Source organism: Miniopterus schreibersii, assembly GCF_964146895.1.
Source record: "Miniopterus schreibersii genome assembly, chromosome: 3".
NCBI lineage: Eukaryota > Metazoa > Chordata > Mammalia > Chiroptera > Miniopteridae > Miniopterus > Miniopterus schreibersii.
The window spans coordinates 9,615,994-9,643,432 of record NC_138103.1 but is presented as its reverse complement, the minus strand read 5'-3'; the positions used below and the strand labels follow the sequence as shown (position 1 = coordinate 9,643,432).

The window sequence follows — 27,439 nt, the reverse complement described above, 5'->3', positions numbered from 1 at the left end:
AAGAATATCTTCCAGAAATACATTCACACAGATACAGTGAATTGATTTTCAGTCAAGTCATTAAGTCAAAACAGTGGGGCAAGAAAAGTATTTTTTTATAAACAAAAGCCAGAATCATAACGCGTTTCAAAAATAACATAGTTACTTCAAGGTAAACAAAAATTTCTTGGACAGGGCACAAAAAAGCACTAAGCATTAAAGAAAAAATTATTGATAAATTTTACTTCACTGATACTAAAGTTTCCCGTGATCAAAAGACACCATTAAGAAAATGAAAAGACAAGCCAGAGACTGGGGAAAATATTAGCAGTGCTTAGGTCTAACCAAAAATTAACATCTTGAATGTACAAATCACAATAATAGGACATAGGACCTGAATGTACTTCACAAATGAAGATATAAGAAATGAGATGTGCGTGAAAAGCTCTGAGACATTTAACCTACAAGAGGGTGAAATGTGAAACACTGTCAGCACCCCAGGCTAATGACTATGCAGGGGACTGGAATTCCTAGTGGGGTTCATCGCTAATGGGGAGGAAGATGGCACAACCACGTTGAAGCAGTTGGCAGTCTCCTACAAGGTGACACTTGTGCCTGCACTGTGAGCCAGCCTTCCACTACTGGGAATTTGTCCAAGAGAAATGGAGACCTGTGTCCACACAGAGGCCATATACGTCCCCGGCAGCCCTAATCATAACTGCAGTTCCGGGAAACAAACGTCCCTCGGGATGGAGAAGCTGCGGTGCATTCACCCGACGGCCCGCGCTCGGCTGTAGAAGGGAACCACCTCCCGATGCAGCAACACGGACGAACCCTAAAGCATGCTCAGCACGACCCACCAAACCCGGAGCCAGAGCTGCTGATGCCCAGGGGTCTCTGAGACCCCAGAGCAGGCAGAGCTGGGCCTAGCTGCACAGCTTTCTGGTGAGTGGGGCATGGAATTGCCTGGAAAGGGGTCCCAGAAAATGCTCTGTGGGATGGAAACCTGTATCCTGTTTAAGGTACTAGATATCTGATTGTATACAGTTGTCAGAACACATTGAACTGAACACTTAAAGATTTGTGTGTTTTCGTGTAAATTGAAGCTCAACCCTCAGACTTAAGAAACTATCATGAGTTTGCTTTTCATATGTAACGATCACCGTGCAGCCCCATGAACCCCACACGCTGTGGATAATGAGGGTGTTGGCCATTGCCAGTGTTGGGAGAGCCTTGCAATCACCCCAGCCCTTGGGCACCCCAGCAGCGCAGGGAGGGCAGCCGTGTAGCCGCTGGCATTCTCTTCGACAGCAGCCGTGTGTGGGGTGCAGCCGGAGCCCACCCTGCGCAGGACTGTCCTGGGACTGGGGAGGCTTTGCTAGCTGCTGGCAGGGGCAGTGAGCCCAGCAGAGCAAGGGCATAGCTGCTCGCTGCTGCCATGTCCAAGCCACACCGGGGCCTGGGCTGGCATCGGCTCCCGTCTCCCGTCTCCCGCTCTGAGGTTCCTGCGTCCATCTGATGGGAAGGAAGTTTCCCAGCTGAGAGGAGGCTTCGGCCAGGAAGCTCAGCGAGCCTGCACTTGGATCCCTGCTCTTTCCCATGGAGCCCGGGGGCTGACCGGAATGGGTGACTCAGAATGACTGTGAGAGCTGTTTACTTGTTTGTGTGCCTCACTTGCGCATGTCCCGGAGACGCTCCGGCCCAAGGCGGCACCGAAAGGTTAGCGAAGAAAAGCAAGGAGCTAAGTCACTAAAGAAAAATGAGAGCTTCAAGTCAGGAGCTCTTTCTTGGAATTCTATTGCCTCCAGTAAAATCGTATTACATATAATGAAATAAATGTCGGAATGCAACATGCCCCACGAAGACCCAAATCAAGCGGATGTCGTTGTCATTTCCTTAGCCAGCCTGCACTGTCCTGGGATCCCCACTCCCCAAGGAGAGCAATTATCCCAATTTGTTTTATTGCATTAGTGTGGGCAGAGCTGAAGAAAGGGGCTTTCTTCCTTCCTGCAGGAGCACCCAGGAGGCCAGGCCTCAGACTCCAGCCCGGGGGCAGCGTGGGGATTTCTGGGAAACGGTGTCTGCCATGGTCTGACCTATGGCCCCGACCCCCCAGGCTCCCAGGCTCCCAGGCTCGGCTCCTCAGCACCCTCTTTGTGCCTCTATTTCCAGCCACTTGTGAAGACAGTTGTTCCCGGTGGTCTAGAAAGTCATTGAGTCCTAAATGCCTCCACAGACCTGTGACAAGTCCTTCCACCCACTCCATGCAGCCCCGCTTCAAAGGCTGTCAAAGGCAGGTGCCCCATGGCAATTTTCAAAGGCTCTCCAGGATTTGGTAGAGGGCAAAAGAAAACTTGACAATAAATGCCTATAGTGATTTCTTTCCCTAACTGCAGGTTTCATTCCAGGCGATGTCCTGTAACTGACTGGCACTTACTGTATGCACTTGTGCTTGCCGATTGTGGGTTTAAATCATCGTACCTTGGGGTCAGAAAGTACCGACAGCACCAGACTGACGCTGGAGAGTAAGAGACGGAGCCAGGTGGTGACCCTGGCTTTGCTGGGGCCCTTCAAATGTGGAGACAAGTTGGCTGTTGTGATTGCTAACATAACATATGGAACACTAAACAGTGAACCTCAAATGTAGCAGTCACCACGCACGCTGAGACATGGGTCCCCCTCTGTCCACTCAGAGCACATGGGGTACCCCACCTGCTAACGGTGCACGTGGGGTCCTATGGGCCCAGCTCAGCTCCCATGGGAGAGAAGCAGCATGCTACTTGGGTCAGGGCAGAACTCAGGGTGACCCGGCCCCTACTGGCCCAACCTCCCCATCACCCCTGAGTGGCAGTCCAGACACCTCATCTGCTCGTGGGAGCAATGGCCTGTCTCCCCTACACTGGCGAACCCCTCGTTAGTGCTCAGGCCTCCAGGGCCCATGAAGCTTCTCCTGTGTGGGAAAGGAGCAGGCAGAGAGTCGGGGTGAGAGAACAGGTGTATGTTCACAACGAGGCCCTGCAGACAGAGCTCGCTGTGGTGGCGCAGGTGCCCCTGAGGAAGGGGCCTGCCTCCACTGGCACTCATGGACTGTCACCCTCCCGTCAGTGCGAAGGGACTTGTGCAGCTGGGCAGAGATGCCACTCTGGGGGGTGAGGCCTTGGAATTTCCCCGTCTCCAAAGGGGAGTCTTGGAGAGGAGTGTTCTCAGACCCTAGAGCTTCAGAGAGGAGCCCATCTGCATCCCACAGGCCCCTGCCTTTATGCTCCTGCCTCCCGCCCACTGCCTGTAAAGCCTGGGGCTTCCTCAGCCACTGCGGAATGTTCCAGCATCCTGGCACTCTCCCGTTCCCAAGCGGGGAGCAGGGGTTGTATGGACAGCTGCGGGTCACTCCGCTCTCTTTGGGTCTGCCTTGTTAGTGACCTATCTGTGCCGTTTTTTTTCAGAATTAATTTTGGGCGGAAAAAGTCTCAAAGAAGGCTTTGTTCCTTTGACACTTAACTCTGGAAGAAAAAAAATCTGTGGAAAATCTGACATCTGCATTGTAGGGAGAAATCAGTAGATGGGGAGGAATATAATTATCCTCCGCTCCTGAAAGAATGTCTCAGATTTTTAAGTGTCTCATATCAGCTTCGAGTTTGAATGACATTTTAATTATTTTGTTTTTTTCTTCTTCGCCTGGTTTGAATCTCCAAAGAGCACCGCTCTCAGATTCTGAAGGGATGCAGGGAGCGCAGCCGTGCTCACGGGGGAGCCTCATGTGACCACATGGCTGAGTTTGCTGCAGAACCAGGGGCACGTTCATCAGAAACCAGCAGCGCTCCCCTGGGCAGGATGGGCTCACTCGGATCTGGGTCATCAGGACACGTTTGACTTTCTGAAGGGCTATTTTCACACAACATAACTGCGTGGCCAAATTCAAACTGGGAGTTGTCTCTGGACTGTCACCTAAGTCCGGTTTCTAAGCAGATCATTTCCAGAAAGATGCGACTCTCTACTTTTCAAAGTGATCCGTTCAGGCCTTTCTCCTTGGAGCACAGCTCCACGTTGAGGCCACAGCTCCGTGACGTTAGAAGCGGCAGGTGCGGCTGAGGGCCAGGCGTGAGACCCCAGCAAGGTGGCTGCCGAAGCAGAAGTAGCTTCTCCAGAACGAACTTCAGAATAGCCTTCGGGTCTTAATGGTGCTCAGAAAATTGAGTACCGCAGCCCCTTTGGAGTGCATTTGTAAACCGCTGTTAGGTGCACCCATGTTTCCAGCCCATGCACACCCCGGAGCTCTGTCATTCAGTCTTACTGTAGAAGCCATGTGGCCCCCACATGTCACTCTGTATCTCCTCCCTGCTCCTTTGGGTGTTGCTGAGTCTGTACCGCCTACCCCACACCTGCTCCAATCCCTCAGCCCATCCTGTGGGCTCCACATGTCTGGAATTGGACACATCCCACATCCCAAACAGTCATTCTGCCTTGCTGGCTGCATGGCCACCAGAGGACCCATCAGTTCACGCTCCCATCCCTGGCTCAGAGTCCTCAGCTGCCCCAAAGTCTTTCCCATGCCTAAAGGTCAGTTTTATGTGTCAACCAGTTCCAGCCACCACCCCCCGTTATTCAGTCACACACCAATCTCAGTGCTGCAGCAAGGATGTTTCACATACGTGACTAAGGCTCATGATCGGTTGGCTTTAATGAGGAGCACTATCCCGGGCATCCTCGGTGGGTGCATGGTGGATGGGTGGCTGAAACTGAGGTAGTCTTAGCTGCAGAAACCACCGTCACCAGAGAAAGCTGAGCAGCATCCCAGGGCTGTTTCTTTTTCGGCGCAGTTTCTTTCTCACCCTCTAATCCAGCTATTATGTAAGAGACAGAAATTAGAACTGAATCTCTGCTTCTCCAGCAATGTTTTTATTCCTGGTAGGGGAACAGTTGGTATCTGACTTATGAAGGAATCACGTGGAGAGAAAGTGGATTGTTGGGAGTGGGGGCTGCATCCGACGGGCACGTGAGCTGACGGCCTCCCTGCGAGCGCAGACCAGCCGTGATGGGGACATTGCATGCGTCCTGGAAGCTGTGCAGGGTTGTGGGGCAGCGACTGTGCTGGGGCGCTGGCCGGCGCCCAGAAGCTCACCCACAGGCTGCTCAGAGTCCCCTCTCCCTGCAGCCACTTTCCCAGTGAAAGAGCAGCACTCTCGGGCCTGAGCACCGGGGGCTTCCTGGGTGCCCTGAAACGGTAGTGACCATGCGAGGGGACGGGTGCAGGTTTTCATGTGGCCCACCTGAGTTGCTGAATGGTGTGTCATCATGGCAATTGTGATGTTGTCCCTTTCACATCCTCCTAGGTGTCTAATAGAAGTATAAGTACGGTTGTGTGTGTGTGGCTTTGCAAATCTGTCCATTTTAAAGCCTCACAATTGCATTACTGTGATGATGCTCACAGTCTAAAATCTGAGTTTTAAAGAAAGCGCAGAAGGAACTGCCTTTATAACAAGGAAGCCAGTGTTCTTTTTCCCTGTAGCATTTGCTGACTTTCTGTCATTAAAGCCTTTGTGAAGCTTTCTTTAAATCTCACCCTTTACGTCACTTCAGGTGGAAGATAAAATTGGTTGCTCCCTTAAAGTACCTTTCAGCGCAGGTTCTCCCCCCAGCGGCGATTCCCATCTCTGGGGACCTGGGGAAGTGATTCACGTTGCTCTCTCTCCTTCTTGCCTTGGCAGGGCCTGATCAAGATCCGGGGGGACCAGTGCTGGCGAGACCTCACCTGCATGGACTTCCACTACGAGGTGAGCAGCGTTGATGCCATGATGTGATGACAGACTTTGGCTCATTTGAGAGCCATTTCCTGTTTTCCTGCTCAGGGAGGCAGAGTGTCCCACTCCCTGAGGCTGGCACAGTGGGGTGTCTGGCCACTGCAGCTGTGGGTCTGGTGGTTCATTCCGGTTCTGGGCACTGCGCCCCTCTGCTGCTGTCCACAGTGCTGCCCAGGCCCTGGACCTCAGGGCTCCCTCCTAGAGTCTGAGCTGGCCCTTTCTACCCTGTGCCCAGCCCCCAGCCTCAGTGGATGTGGGTACAGGGGTGCCCCAGCTCCCCCAGGGGTAAGCTCCAGCCCCCTCCCCACCTTGGCCCAACGCTTTGGGCACACTCCCCCTATCTAGGATCCAGGCCCTGGTCTGAGCCCCTCCAGACGTTCCTGTCTCTGCTGACTGCTGGCCTATTCATGGGGGGCTGGGATCACTTTTCCTTATGAATTAATTCGAGGGCATTTGGCATGGAAATGTCCTTTATCTTCTCAGTAATGTTGGCTAATTCGCATACAGAGTGCATGCCTGTCGGGTGCCCATTCTCGCGTTAGGCTTATGTTGCTTTGTTGGCAGTGAAAACCTTGGCACGCCTAGAGCACCACCCATCAGATAGGATGTTCCCTGCTCGTTGCTTATGGCTCAAGTGGTTTTTATCGCTCTTCTTCTGAAAGGTGGCTTGCAGACCATCTTATGCCTTCTGTGGCTTTCAGTCCCAAGTATGTTTAGTCCTGGGTGTTGCCTCTGAGCCCTGGTGGGATGTCCCCTCACTGCTGTCCCTGTGTGTGTTCTGGGCTCTGTTACCTGTTAAGCAGCCCAGGGCGGGGTGTCCTCTGCATGCTGCATTTAAGAGGTCAGGCTTTATCTTTAGGGTCTGGAGATCACCCCTTGTCTCACCTAACGTGCCTTGGACTGTCCTCCCCTCCTGCCCAAGGGCCCATATGACCCACCCTTGGTCCTAGAGCTCACCTTTCCAAAAGTGCCAGCCAGGAGATGTTTCTGGCTTGGCAGGAGGGGGTATGGGGCCCTGTGGGCTGTCCTAGGCCTGCCCACCAGCCCCCTCAGCCACCCTAACGCTGGCCCAACATGTGAAGACAGTGTGTGTCCCCTGAAGGGCATCAGGGCATGGTGAACAGGCAGCTCCTGTCAGCCCCCAGAGTCCAAATGCCCGTGCTCACTGTGCATGCAGCTCTCTGGCCAGGATGGAGGCAGCTCCAGGACTCCTGTGTTAGGACAGTGGAGGGAGCCTTGGTGAGTGGAGGGCAGGGCTGGGTGAGTGTCCCCAGGAGTGCATGGGGTTGCATACACCTGGGCAGGGCTGTTGGTCCCCACAGGCCTGCCTGAGATTCTGGCAGGCAGTGGGAATGTAGCCACCATAGCACTGGCTTATGAACCAAGTCCTGGGGAGAGGCCAGCAGGCTCTGGCATTGGTGTGTGTGAGGTCAGGGACACTTGGAATCGACCTTCTAGGACAGGACAGGTCGAGGCTCATTGAGAACTAGGAATGTGATGGCCAACGATCACTCGGGATCTAGGGCTGAACCAAGCAGTGCTCTGAGGCCCTGACTGTTCAGTGCTGCCATCATGAAGAATATAGGCCCGTGGCACTCACATCAGGCCCTTTGAGGGACTGAACCCCTTAATTCTCTGTAGCCACAGAAGTCTTTTCTCAGTGAATCTCATTTGAACACCCGCTTTGTAAGCTGGATTGGAGCAAGAGCACCTACTGATGTCTTGTTAGCGGCCAGGCCATGCTGTTTGCTGACTGTAGACCATTTGATTCACCCCTTTGAAGTTGTCTGTGCCCCTGGGGCAAGGATAGGGGGGCCACATGGCCTGTCCTCTGTGTCCTGGACACCTCCGGTCCGTGGCCAGCGGCAGCAAGGGTCCCAGGTGATGGTGGGGGCAGCAGGGAGGGGCTCCCAGTGAGACAAGAGCTCAAGCTCCTCTCCCTGCTCATCATTGCTTCTATTTCACCTCGAACTTGGCTGCTACCGAGGATGCCCTTTTGTATGGTGTGAGGCCGGGTGAAGGCCTAGGACATCAGGAGGTCACAGAGCTGAGCCCTGGCATGTCTGGGTGCTTAGGGTTGTGTGAATTCTCCCCAGCATCCCAACCCCAAGTGTGAGAGGAAATGGCCACTGAGCTTCACTCACCCAGATCCAGCCAGCAAGTGGAGGGCTGATGGGAGATGCTTCAGCCCCTGCCCTCCTGCCTCTTGGGCACAGCTCATCTCGTAATGTGAGTGCTGTGTGAGGCCCGGGGCCCTTGTGCTGTCTTTCTACACCCTCACCAGCTGGACAAGGCATCAGGGTCAGGGATACACTGTCCCTGCCCCTTGTGTCTAGAGACCTAGAACACTTGGCAGGAGCCTGGTCACACTCACTTATGACATCTTTCAGTAGCACAGAGAGCGAGGTGAGCAGCACTGCCATCCTGATTCGCCGCACAGGTCCAAGAGTCCACACTGTTGGGTAGGACAGGCCCTCACCTGCCAGGCAGCCTTGGCCCAAATGGCCCATACGCCCACACGGCCCCTTGTCTTTCCGTCTACTCGTAACTAAGAGGTGGTGGTTGGTGAGTTCAGTCAGTCAAATCAGAAGCAATGCTGGGCAAACGTCTTTGAATGCAAATCATCAGTCATAGCAGGAGAAAAGGCAGGCAGCCTCCGGGTGATGCTCTCCCACTAAGAGCAGTTCCTGCAGCTCTGGATGGCTGACCCTGCACCACCACCAGGCCGGTGTCACGGAGCACATCCAAGGCAGAGCAATGCTCTGAAAGCCCCGTCCACACACTGACGGCTCTGCTCCAACACTCAGTGAGACCATCCACAGGAAATACCCACGGGCGCACCCCGGCTGTTAGATGCCGAAGGAAAGGAAGAAAGACAAACACAGCTTACCCGCTAGCAGTCTTACGTCTTGTCCCATTACCTTCCAACATGCAACATTCCACTTAGAGCAGCCAGAAAATGCTCTTAGCGGCAAACTTGCATTTCTTTGTGGGCCACTCTGCTCTATAATGTCAACTGAGGGTCATGGGCACCAATTCCGTGCCAACAGGAATTCCCAACTTGGGGTGTAATGGAGAAGGAAAGTGTGTTCAGGGTGGTACAGCAAAGCTGTGAAACAGCGTGGCTGCGAGGCAGCCCTGGGGCCAGGCCCTCTCGGCCAGGCAGCCCTGCTCCACACTGGCCTGCTTTGTGCTGCGCCGTTCTGCTCCACTCCCCTCATCTCCCCTCATCTCCCCTCCCCTCTGCTCCCCTCTGCTCCCCTCAGCTCTGCCCTGGGCAGTCGGCTCTGGCCTGCACTGGGCTGCCCCGCTTTGCTCTGGAGAGACAGCTTGGGTATCTCAGCTCAGCCAAGGAAAGAAAGCGCGCTCCCAAAACCGGAGGGGACCTAGCTTATATAGACAGAAGTCCGGCCCCTCGCCCCTGATTGGTCTGTCCTCATGCAAATGAGGGCTCCAAATCCTCACAGTCTGATTGGTCCAGAAGGCACTGTCCTGATGGCTCTGAGGCCAGCTCCGGGTGATGGGGAAGCCTCAGCTCTATCTACTGAAAAGGGGCTGGCTCTGGTGCAGACACACAGCGCAGGCCGGCAGCTCAGTGCCCGCTTCTCCCTGAAGCGTGGTTTGCGGGAGAGGCCCCGCGCAGAAACGGCTGCTAGGCTCTGGTTTTGTTGTTACTGTTGTTGTTTTCTTTGAGCCCAGTTAGCTCCCAGGAACCCTTCTTAGTAGGTATCTTCTGTCTCAGTGTCTACAATACAAATGAATCAAATTTGAACTTTTTAACTTTGGTATACTTTGACTACACAAATTTAAATTCCTTTGTATTGGACATATCAGTCGCATAAAACAGCCTTCACCCTACAGCTCAGTGCCTCACTTCTAAGGAGCACGTGTGTTTTGGCCACTGAGCTGTCAGAGGTGTCCTAGCCTCACTGAGTCCCTCCGCGCACCGTGGGTCCCACCTGCAGCCCCTCCAGAGTCCCTCTGTGCTGAGCACGGTGCAGACCTTTCTGTGTTTCTCCCCCACCCCCAGGCGTACATGAATGAGTTCAAACAAGTTTACACTGTTGTTTTACTCCAGAGTCCTGCACGCAGAGCTGACCTTTAATCTAGGGATATAAATCACTTTCCATTCCTATTATTTGTAAAGTCCCACAGCCTCACAGCACATAAAAGAGGCCTTTGTGTCGTGTCAGTTGAGTTTTTGAGCTAGAGTTTCAAGCCCACGGTAGGAACAGCTGACTCACAGGGCACCTCCAGGACTCATCCAGAGCCTTGCTGGTGGCCCAGAACCTTCGTGTGCAACTAGACAGTAATGCTGTCACTTGGTGTACTTCTTGCCTGCCATTCCTCCCGATGCATGTGGGGCGTCCACGGTAGATGCTGCCACATCGTGCTCACCCCTAAGGGTCAGCTGAACATGTGCAAGGTGTTTGAGACACACTTCCTTTGACCCTCCTCTCTCGTGATGTGAGTGTGAAGGCAGCTCCTACTGGTGTTTCTAGAAGCCTTTCTTCTTTCTCTTGAGATTAGGAAGGTCACTGCCTCTCTAGGACATATCTCCACTTGTCAAGGTGGAGAATGATCCCTCATCCAGTGCCTCTCATCTCACGACGGAGTTGCTATGGCCACCTGTCCCTGGACACTGCTCATCCCTCCACAAGCTGTAATCATTCTCAGCACGCTGCCCACAGGACCCAAGCGAGGCACTCCTTCCCAGTGCCAGAGATCATGGCAGCCACACCAGGGTGTTCCTGGGAGATGGGCTGAGCCCCGTGGACGGGCCCTAGTGCCCAGATGGCAGTGTGGATGGGAGCTTCCAGCCCCTTCCAGGGCCCTCCCCACCTCCCTGGCAGCCAGTCCCCTCCTGGTAATGAGCATTGTCAAGGAAGGCTGCTCACGAAATGCTGGCTCAGCCTCTGGGTGAGCTACAGTAATCCACCTGCGAACACTGGTCCAGCCCAGCCACCTGTGACCAGCGTGTTTCACGGTCCCTGAGCCCTGGGAACAGCTGCGTGCTGGCACAGTCGGGGCTGCCCTGCCAACCCCATGCACCAGCAGAGCAGAGCCTCCATTCTCCTGCGTTCCAGGCCCACTCCCAGCACGGGTGGCTTCTGTTTGTGTCTTGGGCCAGTAGGTCCTACTTTTAATTGCTGTCCTGGGACCTGGGCTACCAGCTGTTTTGTGCCATAATTGGATGGGGGTCCACCAATCTGGAAATAATTTGAATCAAGGTTGACGTTACCGTGAAAGCTGTAAATGTTAACTTGATAGAAACTGTGACTATTACCTCCAGTAGGTTGGGAGTTACAGCTTATTTGCTTTGTCCACTGGCAGTTTGTTGATTTTGTAAGTAGAGGGTGTTTATATGTGTATTGGGGACTGGAGAGGGGTAGTTGGTGCTGGGCTTGGAGAATGTCAGGGCCAGCAGGGGGACAGGGCCTGGCTGGATGACTGATCACAGGGTGGTTTTGGTGGGGCCCATGCCCTGAGAACACCCAGAAGGACCAGCCCCACCAGACCAAGGCCAAGACTGTGAAAGGTGAGGGTGCAGCCTCAGGGTCAGTGATGGCCATTGCTCCAGAACAGTAGCTCCAGAACAGTAGCGCCCAAACTTGAACCCAGGTCCAAATCATTCCATACAGACCTGCACTGCCTGCCTTCTCAGGGTACCCACTTCTGGCTTGTGTGATCCTGAGCAAGTTACCTAACTGCTCAAATTCTGTTTCCCCAACTTTAGACTGATAATAACTCCACGGTTGTTATGTGAATTAGGTGACATACTTTACACTGGAATGTAAACTCCATGAAAGCCAGTTAGAGTATGTAGCTGAGTTTCCAAATATGAGAATTTTTCCAGCCATCTTTCTGTTATTGATGTCGAATTTAATTCCTTGTCAGAGAATATACAGAATGTGACTTGAATCTTTTAAAACTTTTTCAGACTTGTTTTGTGGCCCAGAATATGGTCTATCTTAGTGACTGTCCCATGTGAGCCTAAAAAGGAGTGTGCATTCTGTGTCCTGTAATGTTCAGTAATTCAAGTTGGTCAATAGTGTTTTTCAGGTCTTCTATATCCTTACTTATCTTTTGTCTATTTGTCCTATCAAGTATTGAGACGGGGGTTAAAATCTGACTGGAGATGTGGATTTGTCTGTATCTGCTTGCAGTTCTATCCATTTTTGCTTTGTGTATTTTAAAACCCTGTAATAGATATATAAATGTTTGAGTGTGTGGCCTCCCGATGAGCTAACCCCTTTAGCATTATGAAATGACCTTTTATTCCTGATGATATTATTTGCTCTGAAGTTTCTTTGTCTGATATTAATATAATGACTCTAGTTTTTTTTAGTTTGTTTTTTTTTACTACTGTCTGCATGGTATGCGTTTTTTTCAAGCTTTCACTTTTAACCTCATGTGTCTTCACATTTGAAGTGTGTCTCTTATGGGCAGCATGTTGTTGAGGCTCGTTTTTTATTGTCTGACAAATTCTGCCTTTTAATTGTGTATTTAGGTCATTTGCATTGAATGTGATCTTTGATACATTAAGTTTCAGTCTTTATTTCTTTTTCATCTTTTTCTGCTGCTTTTGGGTTAGTTGAATGTTTTTTATGACTCCTTTTTATTTCCCTTCTTGGCTTATTAGCTATAACTCTTTGTTGTTTTACTTTTGTGGTTGTTTTAGGGTTTATAGTATAAATCTTTAATTCATCACAGCTTGCCTTCAAGTTACATGAACTTGTTTGTTCATAAAAGAACAAACACATGACAATGATGTTCTCCCCCTTTTCCCTCCTGGCCTTTTTGCTAGTGTTGTCATACGTTTACTTTTACACAAACCACATACCATGTTATTATTTATTTATTCATTCATTCATTCATTCATTCATTCATTTTAATCCCCACCTGAGGGTATTTTTTCCATTGCTTTTCAGAGAGAGTGGGGGAGCAGAAGGGGGGAGAGAGAGGAACACCGATGGGAGAGAGACACCCCAATGGGTCGCCCCCTCACTCACCCCAGCCAGGGCCAGGAACGACCGTGCAGCCGAGGTGCGTGCCCTTGACTGGAATCAAACCCGGGACCCTTCAGCTCGTGGGTCGGTGCTCTAACCGCTGAGCCAAACCAGCTAGGGCGTTATTATTTTTGTTTAAACAGTCAACTTACCCTTTAAAGGTGTTCCATTAAATAGGAAAAATAATCTCGCACGTTTATCCACACGCTCGCCGTTCCCAGTTTTCTTCGCCCCGGGTCTGTCTTCCACAGGCCAGCGCCCCCCAGCGTGCGGGTGCACCGGTGAGGAGTCCTTCAGCCTCCCCCCTCTGGCTCTGAAAGAGGTCTTTGGCGGGTACAGGATGCCAGGTTAACAGGCTTATTTCAGTGCCCTCAGGATGCTGCGCCAGCGGCCTCGCTGGGACCCAGGCTCACCCTGAGTCGGGGGCTGCGTGCGCTGGGCCTGTGGGTGGCAGCTCCAGGAGCCACCACGATGAGACCCTGATGGCACGCTGCCCACTGTCCTTCACAGCGTCCCGGGCTGCGGGCACTGTTGTTCAGCCCACATTTATAACTTGTTCTTTTCTCCATCCCAGTCGCCTTGGTGGGAGGTGGGAAGCAGCCATGGGGAGGCTCGGTTCACAAGGCGAGTACCAAGGGGCCACCCCAGCACATCAGCTGTGCCTTGTGGGAGGGACCTTCGGCCCCAACATCAGGGTCAGCTACCAGCTGCATGTGACAACCCATAGTAGATCTTACCCTTTTATCCTAAGATCCTCACTTGACAAGGTACATGGTATGTCCCCTTCCCCTCCCATCGGGGAGCCACCAACACACAGACACCCCCATGTCCTCAGGACACACATCAACACCCACAGTATCCGAGGGCGCACCCCGCAAACTCACCTCCCGGCTCTTCGGTCTTCGAGGGACAGGGGTCCTGGATCAGTGGGGAGGGAGTACAACCCACAGGGTTTTCTGTTAAAAGGGAACAAGTGGAGCTTGAGAGTTTAAGAAATTCATTCTTCAGACAAGAATCACGTGTGTTCCCTTTCTCATTAAAACCCCAGACACATAATTTATAGTCCCTAAAATGGGAAACTGGCTGGAAAAAAAACATTTCTGTTCTTCTTGGACTCCTCACTGAGGGCCGGGGGCGGGTGTCAGGGGAGAGCACTTGTCCCCCAACAGGAAGTGACATTGTTCCCGAAAGATTTGTTACCTTCTAAATCCCTGAACAGTTTTCATCACTCTTCATATTTTCATCATGTTTTCATAATTTAGAACTGTCTCTCTTTAAGGGACCCTCTTGTAAAATGCTGCAAGGGTCTGGGCTGTTGCGCCTGGGCTGGGCTGTGCTCCGGACACATGGCCCTCCCTGTAAGTGAGCGCGTCGCAGGCGGCGCTGGGCACTCCTTCCCATGCTTTATGGGGTGTGATGCTCCAGTCGCCACTTCCACGGTTTACAACCAAATTTTACGACATGGTGTTTTTTTCCAGCTCAGTGCAAACAGAAATAAAACTGTCCTGGGTTTGCAGGAGAAGGGAGGCCTTGAGACCCTCCCAGTGGGGCGGCCCAGACCAGCAGGGCCAAGTGTCTTTAGGGGTCAGCGCACAGAGCAGGCCCCACCCGCACACACCCGCCTCCTGGCAGGTCATAAATCCACACAAGGAGCCGAAGCTTGGTGCTCCTTAGGGAGCGGGGCCCTCGGAAAATAGAGCCTTCCTTTCAAGGAATTCCATGTTGTCAGGGACTGCTAATGTCACAATCACCGCATTTGTTCTCATTTACATGGTGCCGTGAAGCCCCGCGTGGCTGAGGGTGCAGGGCCCGCCTTGGGGCTCCCACCTGCAGTATCGCTCCATACCTCCCCAGGAGTGGGGAGCAACTGGCCTTCCAGCCCCCCACTGTGCCCATGTGCCACTGGCTCGGTGTTTCCATTGAGCGTGTTCTCTCCTTCACAGCACCTCACCTGTGGGAGCTGAGAAACGTCACATAAATCTGAGGTAGCATGAACTTGCAGCAGCTGTCCCAGCTCCTTAGATGTGGGTCATGTCCTTACCCTGATCAAACCTGGGGTGCCACCTTAGCTAGCATTCAAGTCCTCTGTCCAGGCTCCCAGAGGCTGCTGAGGCTTCAATGGGGACATAAAATGACTCACACAGCCTGGGAAACATCCCCCGTCCCTGCGATGCGATTCCTACAGGTCTGGGGCAACCACAGAAACATGGATTTATGTTCAGGAAATGAAAAGCACTGAAGCCCCGACTGGGTGGCTCTGCCCCAGGTGCCCTGCTCCTGAGGGACAGGTTGGGCCATTGAACCTTAGTGGAAAGTAAGGAGCGCTGCCCGGAGGTGGCCATGGTGGCTGTGAGAACAGCAGCGGCCGTGCAGCCCACAGCAGGTTCTGTTTGCTGGGTCGTGGGCACCGCTTGGTGATTTACTCTTTTGGAGCCCAGGCTGTTTCTTTCTTTTGGAAACACTTAGGGGATGTCATTAGATCTGATCTCTGCCACCAGCACCCCACCTCTCTGCTGCTGTTCCTTCCAAAGACGGGGAATGTGCAGGCGCCCCCCCTCCAGCATCACTCAGTGCGGGGTCTGGCTTCCTTCCCCGGCTCTGAGCAAGCGACAAGCGAACTGTTTATTTTTCTCATTTTCGTGCGCACCGTACAAGTAGCAGGGGCTGCCCCTCGGGGAGGCGCACGTGGAATTTCCACACAGGCTCCTGAGAAACCCCTCCGGACAGAGGCCCCACGCCGCTGGAGAAGGGACCGCGCTTCGGGATGCTCGGCCCTGACTGCTCTGGAGGTCGCAGCAGCACGTTCTCTCCCGGGCCGTCGGCTTGTCCCCCCCCCCGGGATGCTTCTCTCCTTTGTTCGCTCGCTGGGAGCTGAGAGTGAGGAGCCCAGTGCAGGTCCTCCCCACGCAGGCGTTTCAAATAAGGCTCCGCAGGCCTCTCTGCACAGCTGGTGCAGAGTCCTTTTTGCTCATCGGTCCACCTTGGACAGCCTGCTCTGAAAGGCGAGGGACACGGGCCCAGCCATCCAGGGCAGTCAGGGCGAGGTGACAGTGAACAGGGAGGTGGTGTCCTGGGAGCCCTGCCTGTGTGCCCAGTGCCTCCCGGAGAGGGCCTTTGCCTTCCAGCTCACCGGAGTATCAGCTACCCCTGGGTGCTGGGGTTGGGGGGCTGGGCATAGCAGAAACTTCAGGAAAGACAAAACAGGGCCTAAAGGCAGCATGGGCAGGTGGGCCTTGTGCACATCCAGCCCCCCACCTCTGGGCGCAGGATTGAGCCGCACGACACCCAGGCCCTAACGTGCCCATGGCTGTCCCTGTGGGTGACTCCGAGACTGGGGGGACAAACAGGATTGTCAGGGATATTTCTGCTCAGAGCCTGTGTTTCCCAGCTGGCTGGCAGCTGGAGCCACTCTCAGCCCCAGGTGCCCCACATCCTTGTTGTGTGGCTGCAAACTCCAAGCCAGCGAAGTCCCTGCACTCAGGCCATGAACTGGATTTATAAAATCCGGTGTCTCTAGCCTGGGCGCATGGTGCCCTTTTCAACAAGGGCCCTGGGGGTGAGAAGAGAAGGTCCTCAGACCCACATCTGTGCTGCTGGAGACCTGGGTTGGCCACATCTCCACGGGTGGAACTCAGGGTGTCTACGCCACCCAGATAAGTGGGTCAGGGCCAGCTCAGCCTGGAGCCAGTGATGATGCTAAGGTAGCCATGGATACATTGTCATACCATCCTGCCTGCTTTAACGACGCCCTCCTTCGCTTATGGAGTGGGGTAGGGGGTGCAGAAGGCCCTAGGCCTCTGCCTTCTTTCTATGTCTGGTGGCTGTGAGTGGAGGAGGCTGTGTTGATGACAGGAGCCCCTGGGGGCAGCCAGAATGGGCAAGGGGCTCCTATTCACCACGGGCAGGACACGGCCATCTTGTCAAAACTCACTTTCCCTGGCTAGATCCAACTGTTGGTAAAAGCAGGGCCTTTTACCAACAAAGAAGTGTGCAGGATCCACTGTCCCTCTGCAAAAACCAGAGCCAAGCGGCCTGCTGCCCTTTCCTGCATGCGCTACCGAGAGTTGGTTCGTCGCCAAGCCACTTTCTGAAATTGGGCCGAGGGGCTCATCCTGACTTGGGGGGAACAAGGAGTAGTGGTTCTGTCACCATGTGCTGGTTTGGGCCTTCTTCCTGGTGCTGCCAGTAGAGAACAAGCCTAGGTAACAGGGTCCCCTCTCCGGATGGGCTCTTGCAGGCGATGCCTGCCCCGAGCCTGAAAACCCACCTCCTGGCCGCTCTGGCCCCATCGACACAGCTCCAGCCCAGGTGCTGGGTGCCCGGTACACATTCCTGTCCAGGGGCCACAGGCGCCTTGGGGTGGGCTTGCACATGCACACGTGTGTACACACTGTGTCCACACATACTGTATCCAGAGAGCTCTGATTTTTGTGTGTTTTTTAAAAGCTGAAACATTTGGAACTAATTTTGATGGCTTTTTCTGGTTTTGAGTGAAATTACTGTTAACCACCAGAATATCTGCAACTTTAGGACCATAGGGGTTTCTCTCTGCTCAGGCAGTACCTGGCATGTGGCAAATCCGTGGTCAGGAAGCGCAGGCCTGTGAACAGAAATGCCCCTGATAGTCCCACTTGCCCTCTACCCCTGTGCGCCCCCCCCAGGAGGGCATGCTTCTCCATCTTACCCCCCAATCTTACTCTCCCTCCCCATGCACAAGTGGGACAGGCTCTAGTTTCTGGGAGCCCCTGGGGCAAAGGCTAGGAGAGGCCTGCTGCTCACCCCCCAGAGCTGCAGAAACCCACTCAGAGTACAGTTAGATGCAGAGATTGGTGAGCTAGGTTGGTGTGGATGCAGGGTCAGATGAGACGTAGTCACATGTCTGGTTCCCAGCTCTGCCTGCTGAGCACCCCAGAGATAGTGATGCCTGGCCAGGCTGAGTCCAGCCTCAATCAGAAGGACCCAGCTCCTGGGAGGGACAGCTGTGCCCAGGGGTGGGCAAGGAGGGGTTCAGGTGACCCCAGAGCATGTTTAGTGCCAGAAAGTAGGAAAATGCTCAGAAAGTGGTATGGACCATCAACACACATGACTGTAACCCACAGAATAAAATAACCCACTGTCCACACTGGCACCAGTAAATGCACAGAGAGGTGGGACAGCTGCTCCTTGCAGTGGACCGCCATGCAGAAGCCATGCAGAACTCACTGTTCAAATGCCACCGGAACGATTGACTCCGGCAGGAATCAGCAAAGCGTGATTTTGTTTAAGTGACATATTCAGGCAACTGGAGGAGTAAGACGCACAGCTGACAGACAGCAGCACACTCCTAAGTCCCGAGTCGTGATGGGCGCTGCGCAGAGGAGAGCGCCCTTCTCTGGGGAGGTTCCCGCTGCCGTTCCTCAGGGTGCCGGGCGCACGTTCAGCTGACTCCCAGGTGGTGCAGAGGACCCACCTGTGGCAAGAGGAGGACGGGGGTGGCAGAACGGAAGCATTCGTGGGCTCGGGGATTTTCTTTACTATTCTTGTAACTTCTCTGTAAGTCAGAAATCGCATCCAAGTGAAAAGTTAGCAGGAAAACACTTTCCCAGATGGGACAGCGACCCTCCCACAGCTACTGTCCTGCCTCTGAGCTGCAGGGTGGCCAGTCAGCTTGGGGCGCCACCATTTTCATGACTTCCTACCTCTGCCTCTCATTCATTCCCGCCACCCTGAGTGTCAGGTGAGAAGGCCCACACTCTTCAGGGCACGCAGGCTCTTGCTCTTTGACCAGTGTCTCCTCATACTCAGTAGTCACCTCCCTGGGCCCGTCGCACAGTAGGAGACCAGCAGGACAGGGACTTCCTTGTGTCCACAGCAAATATGAGAGGAAGCATGCCCAGGGCAGAGGTAAGAGCCAGGCTGCAACCACAGCCAATGCTGAGGGGCCTGAGAGGAGCAGGTCACAAGGGGCTGGGGTCAGCACTCCAGTGGCAGCTGCAGGAGGCGCTTCCTTCCTCTGGGATCTAAACCATCTGTGACAAGGTCAAGTCCATTTAATATTATCAGAAACATCTTTAAGTTTCAAAACTGGAGCCATGCTGGCACAACAGCTACTACCCAATTGTCTGTTTGGCCCAGCCTTTCCCTGACGGTGGCTGTCATCACCCACACGGCGGCCTCTGTGTGGGGGTGTGGGGGCGCACGGAGGACAAAGTCCCCAGGAGCGAGAAGGGTGCATGTGTGTTTGGAAGCTTGGCCTGGGGGAGGGGAGGGAGGTGGGCACAGTGGACCTCTGCACCCTTCACGAATCGTCACACTCTCCGAAGATGGGAAAGGGAGCCAGTTCATGTTAGAGGTGGTACAGCAGGTCCTCCTGGGTCTGGAGCCACCAATGCCCGGTGTCCCCTGTGTACAGTGAGACCCATGCCCTTCACTGATGGTGGAATGTCACACTGGGTCCTCTCTGACGGGGCAGTGAGCCCAGTTCAAGGCGTGTCCAGGCCATCGTGGGTAGGAACGTACCCAGCGCCACACAGTGTTGGCACAGTTGGCGGCTCTGAGCGTTGATGGCCACATGGCCTTCTGCATGGCCTACTTCCAGCTTAGCTACAGATGGGGGCTGGGGGAGCACAGGGCTTTGTGGTCAAAGGTACAGAGCCTGTCTTGGTGGGCCCTGGGGCGGCCAACGCCACGGCTGAGTCAACACTCAGGCCTCCTGGGTAGCATTGCGCCCACCTGCTTCAAACACGTGTTCCCAGGAGCACACACACTCGGGGCCGGGACCCTGCTCCCCCAGCCTTCATTGCCCTTCAAGCAGAAACCAACCCCACGCGAGCATTCACCTGAGACAGGCTCCCACAGTTCCGCCCCCTCCACCAGCACCCTCTCCTCGCACGGGGCTCTCCAGTGCCCAGTGCTGCTCAGGGCTCTCCCCATAGGCTTTCCCTCAGCATCTGAGCCCCCATGTAAGCAGGGCCTTCGGGGCCCCTGAATGGGTCCATGTCAGAATTACCGGAAACCAGGCAGGCAGGGTGCCTCTGATGTGCACCCCAAGAAGGCCTAGATGCATGCTCCCATCACCCCTGTCCTGGTGATTCGGGTCTTGGTAGCGTGTGAGCTGCCATGGCACCAGCCTCCCCCATGTCTTTCCCAAGCAGGACAGTCCCAGACACTGCCTTCCCCCAAAAGCCCCCGTGCCATCCTCCACCGGCCGGTGGGCACCGCACAGGCAGCGTAGGCAGGCTGGGCCCCTGGGGGTGGGCTTAGGGTGCGGCTCACAGGCCTCCTCCTGCCCCACAGACGCAGCCGGTGCCCAACCCCATGGCCTACTTTCTGCACCATTCCCCGTGGTGGGTCCACCGCTTCGAGACGCTCAGCAACCACTTCCTGGAGCTCGTGGTGCCATTCTTCATCTTCCTCGGACGGCGGATGTGCGTCCTCCACGGCGCCCTACAGATCTTCTTCCAGGTGAGTCACTGCGGAGCCCGGGGAATGTGGGCATCGCTTGTCAGTGCCCAGGAAAAACACTGTTAGGATTTTAAATTTCTGTGTCCTGCTTTTTTGTTTGTTTTTAATCTTCACCTGAGGATATTTTTTCCATTGCTTTCCAGAGAGAGTGGAAGGGACAGAGAGAGAGAAACATCGATGTGAGAGAGACACATCAATTGGTTGCCTCCCGCACTCACCCTGACCAGGGCTGGGGATCGAGCCTACAACTGAGGTACATGCCCTTGGCTGGAATCGAACCCAGGACCCTTCAGTCCATGGGCCTACACTCTAACCACTGAGCCAAACCGGCCAGGGCATGCGTGTGTTTGTTTTTATTGAGTCACCTACATGCTGTAATGTCGGAGCCCTGTGACTTCACTGGTCATGCTCCCGTCTCTCCCTCGTCTGCGGTGTCAGGTTGCAGGTGCAGCAGGCGGCAGGACTGGGCTCCCCCGATTCCAAAGGAGATGCTCCCTGGCCTAGTGAGATGTGACTATAGGTGGTTCGGTTGGTTGGTTTTTGTGGCTGCCTTTACCAAGTCGTCTTCTATTTCCAGTTTACTAGGAAGTTTTGTTTTATGAGTTTTGTTTGGGGTATTTTTAGTCATGAATGAATGTTGAATTTTAACAAATGGGTTTTTGTCCACCAGTTTTTAATCTGTAAATAAGGTGAATTGCATCAATACTGCTAATGTTGAACCAATTTTACGTTCCTAAGATAAACTCAACTTGGTCGTGCTGTGTATATCAATATGTTACTGGGTATGATTTGCTAACATTCAGCTTTGGATTTTGCATGGTTGTCAGTGAATGAGACTGGTCTGTAATTTTTCATCTTGTACTGGCCTTACCTGGTTCTGCTCTGGCTTTGCTGTCGCTATGGAGCTCGTCGAGGGCTGGCCCCCTTCTCTGAGTTCATGGGGACAGAGGCAGCGTTCCTGTATGAGCCCCTGGCCTCCAGGGGTCTCTGTGACCACTGATTAATGCCTTTGGTGGCTGTCGGACACACAGGGTTTCCATTTCTCCCGAAGGCAGCTTTAGTGGCAAACATTTTTGTGAGAATTTGCCCATTTCATGTTTTCAAATTTATTAGCTAAAAAAAAGTCATAATATTCTCATATTTGCAAAGTCTGGGTTTGTGACCCCTTTTCAGCCTGTGTCCGTCTCTCCAGTGTGGCTCCTAGCGGAGCTGGATTCTTCTCAAACTGAGGCTGACGTCCGTTCTCTTACGTAATAAGTCCACACATCGCGACTGGTGTTGGAGTTTCTTTGCACGTCTTTGTTTTCTTTTTGTCCCTTTAGCTTTCTTCAGAGGTTTTACTCATTCCATTATCTTCCTCTCCAAGTAATAAGTTATACACTCTATTTCTTCCAAGTGAGTACATGTGTAGTTAACTAACTGAAAGTCTAAATTTAACCCGTCTTGCCACTGTGAAGGCCCTAAAGCCTTAGAATGTTTTACTGTCTCTGCCCCGCCTGCTCACCTGCTTTCACTGCCCCCGTATTTTAGCTCTATTTTTTGTTTTTTAATTAATCGACTGTTTTTAGAACAGTTTTAGATATACAGAAAACTGAGCAGAGAGTATAGAGGATTCCCTTATCCCCCTGTCCCCCTTGCACAGTTTCCCCATCATGAACATTGGTTATAATTGATGAGCCAACATTGATAGTTCATTGTTAACCGAAGTTCATAGTTTACACTACAGGTCACTCTGGGTGTACTTTCTATGGGTTTGGACAGATGTACAGTGTCATGTGTCCACCACTGTAGTATCATACAGAGTAGTGTCACTGCCCTAAAAGCCCTCTGTGCTCTAGATTCAGTCCTCCCCTGCCCCCCAGCCCCTGGAAACCACTGATCTGTTTACCGTCTCCATCGTTTTGCCTTTTCCAGAGTGTCATGTAGTAGAATCACCCACAATGTAGCCTTTCAGGCTGGCTTCTTTACGTAGTAATATGCATTTGAGGTGCCTCTTGTCTTTTTGTGGCTGGAGCACTCATCTCTTTTCATTGCTGAATGGTATTCCATTGTCTAGATGCACCACAGTTTATCCATAAACTATCCAGAGCTGGCTGAATACAGAGCCCTGGCTGGCGAGTGGCCCTGGCCAGCAGCCAGGGCGTTCTGCACCGTGCCCACTGCACACACCGTTAGGCCCCATGCTCTGTGGTCTCAAGCCAGTGGGAGGAGGCTCCAGGTAGAGGCCTGAGTATCCAGCAGCATGGGCGCCACCTCATGCTGGACCTTCCCCTGCTGTCTGAGGATGCCCAGCCAGTGGCTCCCGCCTTCCCCTCCCGATGGAGAACATAGGGCCAGCTCCCGAGGCAGCTCAGAGGGCCCCGCCCGGCACACAGCCTCGGGAGGAACGAGGGCTGCTCTGACTTCACGGCCACCCGGTGACCGAGACCCACTGTTGGGGCTGCAGGGCATTAATTAGTCATTGCTTTTGCTGCTTTTATAAATGTTGAATCAGGGGGACCCTCTCAGGGCTATAAACTCCACTGGGCCTGTGGGGACCCTTCAGGCATCCCTCGGGCTACTCTAACTGGCTTTCTGCTCAAGTAATCCAAAGCCAGCTTTGACAAGCACTAATGAAAAGCAAGCTGTCATATTACCTAAAAAAGCCATTGAACGAAGTTTGGTTACTAGTGCATGTGGAAAATCCTATCTGGGAAGATCTTTACATTGACCATTGAACCAGTGGCCTCGAATTGCCCTTGTTTGTTCACAGCGCACTTGGCTCGAATCTCATGGTGCACCAGGTCCAGCTCTCTGAACCTGGCGTGGCAGGAAGTCTGAATCCTGGCCCAGCAGGGGCACCTGACATGGAGGCAGGGATGGGGGATGAGTGGCAGCCTCAGGGAACAGGTATAAATGACTCCCAGCAGCCTCAGGCCAAATGGGTAGGTCTTGACCCAGTTCTGGGGTCTGCTGCCCTGCTGGACAGTGGTAGACGGTGGTGGCACAGAAGCACTGGGCAGGGAAGGGCCTTGCTGACATTATTCCAGAAGGCCAGCCCACATATTTGCCTTCTACCCCCTGAAGGCCTTGGAAGCCCCTGGTCAGGCATGTCCCCCATGTTGTCCTCTCCAGCCCCACACCATGCCAGGACAAGGCAGGAGAACCCCAGAGCAGTGGCTCTTCTCCCAGGCCTGGTCTGTTGCCCCCTCAGGAGTCAGGCCTCAGGTGTCCAGAGCAGAGAGGATGAATGGCCAGCTGGCCCAGCTGTGACGTGTCCGGCCCCCTCACAGACAGTGTGGGGTCTCAGGTTTGGGGGCCACAGGGCACAGGCTCATGGCAGGTGTTCAGCTCTTCGTGGGGTTGCTGCAGTGGGCTGGGCGTGTCACTCACTTTGGGAAGTGGCCCGTGTTAGGTGCACCACAGGGACCAAGCTCCTGTCTCTGCCTGAGACCCCAAGAGGTGTGTCTGGTTCTATTTGTTTCCGTTCATTCCCTTGGGAGAGGATTGAGGATGTGAACACCTCACCTCCTCCCACGCTGAGTTTACACAGCTGTTCCAGAGGATTCTGCAAGGCCATTGTCTACTAGGAGAGGCGTACCACCCCAACCTCAGACCCCGCTCTGATGCCCAGCCACAAGCCTGAGGGGGAGACCCAGGAGGGGGTGGTCATCAGCCTCCACCGTGGGGCTGGGCAGACATCCCATCCTAGCACAGGGCAGACATTCGCCAGGCATCAGGCTCCTGGTCAGTGCAGACTCACCCTGGATCCCAGACCAGATTTCCCTTCACCTCCCACCACATCCTAATCTCTGTGACTGGCCAGAGTCCTGGGACATCTCTCAGGGGCCATCCCGATGGCTGTGGGTACAGAGAGCTGCCTCTACTGGCCCTGAGTTCCTTGTCCACACTGGGGCCATAGGATACCGGCCTCTGGACTTCTGCTGCAGAAAGTCTCCTACGAGCACAGAGCACACATGTGTACTCTGCAAGGCCATCCAAGTGGAGAGCCCAGCAGAGAGTTCCAGAAGCCCCGCCCTCCCTCCGCAGGGTCGGGTTGTGTCATCCTAGAACATCTGCTACAGCATCTCCTGGGCCCAAGATTCCAGCGCTCACCACTCATCTTCCTGCCCACTGTCCAGCTCCAGCCACCCCAGCACCGGTCTTGGGCCACTGACCCATCGGGTCTCCCGCCAGCTGCATGGTGCACTGAGGGTGCAATTAAGGCTCCTCCTGCCGGAGTAAACACAGATGGATGGTGTGATCCATTCATTTCCCTTGAAGGAAACACTGCATGCAGCGTTGCCAAGAAAGATCATCGACCCCCTCAGCGCACAGGGGCCACACACATGACGCCAGACTCCATTTTTCTTATTAAAAACATGGCCATCCAGATAGTTGGGGCAGATAAAGGGAAATGGGCCAGGTGGGGACACTGAGCACAGCCGAGTGATGTCCCCATGGTTTCTGCTGCTCTGTTAGAAACAGGGTTTCACCCCCAAATTGTTGAATCCTAGTTCTCTAGGTCAGGGCCACCCAGCTGGGCTCACATTAGAATGACCCGGGGGGTTCTTTGGAAATATGCATGTGCTGGGGCTGCCCCACCCAGACCCACTAAGACAGGAACCAGGAGGGCCAGGCATTGCTCAGAGGTCACTTAGGGCCATGTGGCCATGCATTTCGAAGTGCGCTCCTGAGTTCTCACCCAGATAAAACTGTCAGGCCTTGAGAATTTTGTTGCACCAGAACATTCTGGATCATGGCCATGTGGACCAGGCATCAGGTGTGGCTACTGCTCTTGCAGCTGCACAGAGAGATGACCCTCTCTGGGGCTGGCCCCACGTGGCTCCTGTACCCAGGTCTATACCCAGAGCTGCCAGGCCACCAGGCAGAGGGCTGAGGCTGGGCTAACATGACCTCTTCAGGAAGCAGGACTGGGGTCACCGTGTGCATTCAAAGCTCCTATTCACAAAATAACAGTGCCGAATGGACAGCAATGCCACCCGGAACCTCAGGAAGAAGGCTTGACTCCCAGGAGGTGTCCCGGCCTGGCTGTGCTTTGTCTTCACTCCTGTGGCCCAGCTGTGCTGTGTCCTCGCTTGAGTGGCCCAGGCTTGTGTCTACAACAGCGTCAGGCAGGGCCAGGCTGGAAACACCAGGGCTGCAGGGATGTGGAACTCTCTCTGGTGCTTATGTGGGGCTGGGGGATGGCTGGTTGTTTTTTCCAACTCTTTTTCAAAAGTTGAAGAAGACCCCAGGTGGGTCCCATCCCTGCCTGTGCTGGGCAGCTGTACCCCCTCCCCTGGGGGTCTGTTGCTCACTGAGGGCCCTGGTCAAGTCTGCCTAGTATTGGCCACCACCAAACCAGCTTATTTACGATGGGCAGGTGGAATTGTGGATCGTCAGGGATAGCCTGGATTGTCTGTCCCCCAGGAAGGCTCAGATTACAGCTAGCAAGATGACAGGGTCCCAAATCAAAGCCGGGGAAAGCCCCCTGGAGCCTCTGTAGCATCACCAATTAAAGGAGCCCTGGTGACATCTCAGGGCTGATTGTTCATACCACTGGGGTGTGGCCCTCACATGTCTGAAGTGGACAGCGGACCCCTAGAAGCACCAAGAGTCCCCCTGGTGGCACTTTTTCTTGTTTTAAATGGAAAATAACTGATTTGGAAAATAAAAAGGGAAGGCAACCCATCATGTGCCCACTGATAGTCCCATGGAATTTTCCTATTACAGGTGACACTCAGTATTGTCCTGTGTTAGTTTCAGGTGAACGGCATGATGGTTAGACATTTATATAATTTATGAAGCGCTTCCCCAATAAGTCTAATACCCGCCTGGCGCCATACAGCATTACTGACTATAGTCCCCGAGCTGTACTTCACACCCCGGCAGCTATTCTGTAACTACCAGTTTTTACATCTTAATCCCTTCACCTTTTTCATCCAGTCCCCCAACCGCTCCCATCTGGCAACTACCAGCTTGTTTTCTGTATCTGTGAGTCTGTTTCTCTTGTTTTTTCATTTGTTTTGGGGTTTTTTAGATTCCACATGTAGTAAAACCGTACAGTGTTTGTCTTTTCTGGTTAGCTCATTTCACTTAGCATAATATCCTCTATGTCTATCAATGTTGATGTAAATGGTAAGGTTTCATTCTTTTTTATTTTAATATGGTTTTATTGATTTTTAGGGGGAGAGGAAAGGAGAGGGATGTGAGATAGAAACATCGATGAGAGAGAAACATCATCAGTCATCTCATCTGCCTCCTGCATGCCCCCTACTGGGGATCGAGCCCACAACCCATGCATGTGCCCTGACCTCGAACCATGACCTCTTGGTTCCTAGGTCAGTGCTCAACCACTGAGCCACACCAGCCAAGCAGTTTCATTGTTTTCTATGACCAAGTAATATTCCATTGTATATATGGACCACATGTTTATCCACTCATCTATTGATGGACCACGTAGGTTGCTTCTATATCTTGGCTATTGTAAATAATCCTGCAATGAACATAGGATTTGTATATCTTTTTGAATTAGTATTTTAGATTTCTTTGTATACCCAGAAATGGAATTGCTCGGTCATAAGGTAGCTCTTTTCAATTTATTGAGGAACCTCCATACTGTTTTCCACAGTGGCTGCACCAGTTTATAATCCCACCAAGTGTATGAGGGTTTCCTTTTCTCCAAATCCTCACCAAAACTGTTGATTTATTGATGGCAGCCTTTCTGACAGGTGTGAGGTGATATCTCACTGTGGTCTTAATTTGCATTTCTCTGATGATTAGTGACACTGAGCATCTTCTCATTTGGCTGTTGGCCATCTGTATGTTCTCTTTGGGGAAATGTCTGTTTGCGTCCTCTTCCCATTTTTTAATTGGATTATTTGGTTTTTGGGTGTTCAGTTGGGTGAATTCTTTATAAATTTTGGATATTAACTCCTTATCAGATGTATCATTGGCCAGTATCTTCTCCCATTTGGTGGATTGTGTTTTCATTTTGTTGATGGTTTCCTTTGCTTTGCAAAACTTTTTAGTTTGATGTAGTCTCTTTTATTTGTTTGTTTCCCTTCCCCTAGGAGATATGTAAAAAAAAAAATTACTAAGAGCAATGTCAAAGTTTACTGCCTAAGCTTTCTTCTAGGAGTTTTATGGTTTCAGGTCTTACACTTAAGTCTTTAATTCATTCTGAGTTCATTCTTGCATATTGTGTAAGAAAGAGGTCTAGTTTTA

The 27,439-nt window shown here is 53.0% G+C and overlaps 1 protein-coding gene across 5 annotated transcripts in view; it reads left to right on the top strand.

The window, feature by feature from the left end:
- Window positions 1-27,439, top strand: part of LMF1 (lipase maturation factor 1) — a 126,654-nt gene that overhangs the window by 60,852 nt on the left and 38,363 nt on the right. For 4 of the 5 annotated variants that reach the window (XM_081131609.1, XM_081131610.1, XM_081131608.1 and 1 more), the window contains exons 4-5: window positions 5,685-5,750; window positions 20,063-20,230. In XM_081131609.1, the coding sequence (XP_080987735.1) occupies window positions 5,685-5,750; window positions 20,063-20,230 (234 nt within the window). Of the gene's footprint in view, window positions 1-5,638; window positions 5,751-20,062; window positions 20,231-27,439 lie in introns of all 5 variants that reach the window. The other variant, XM_081131612.1, reaches the window with a different exon arrangement.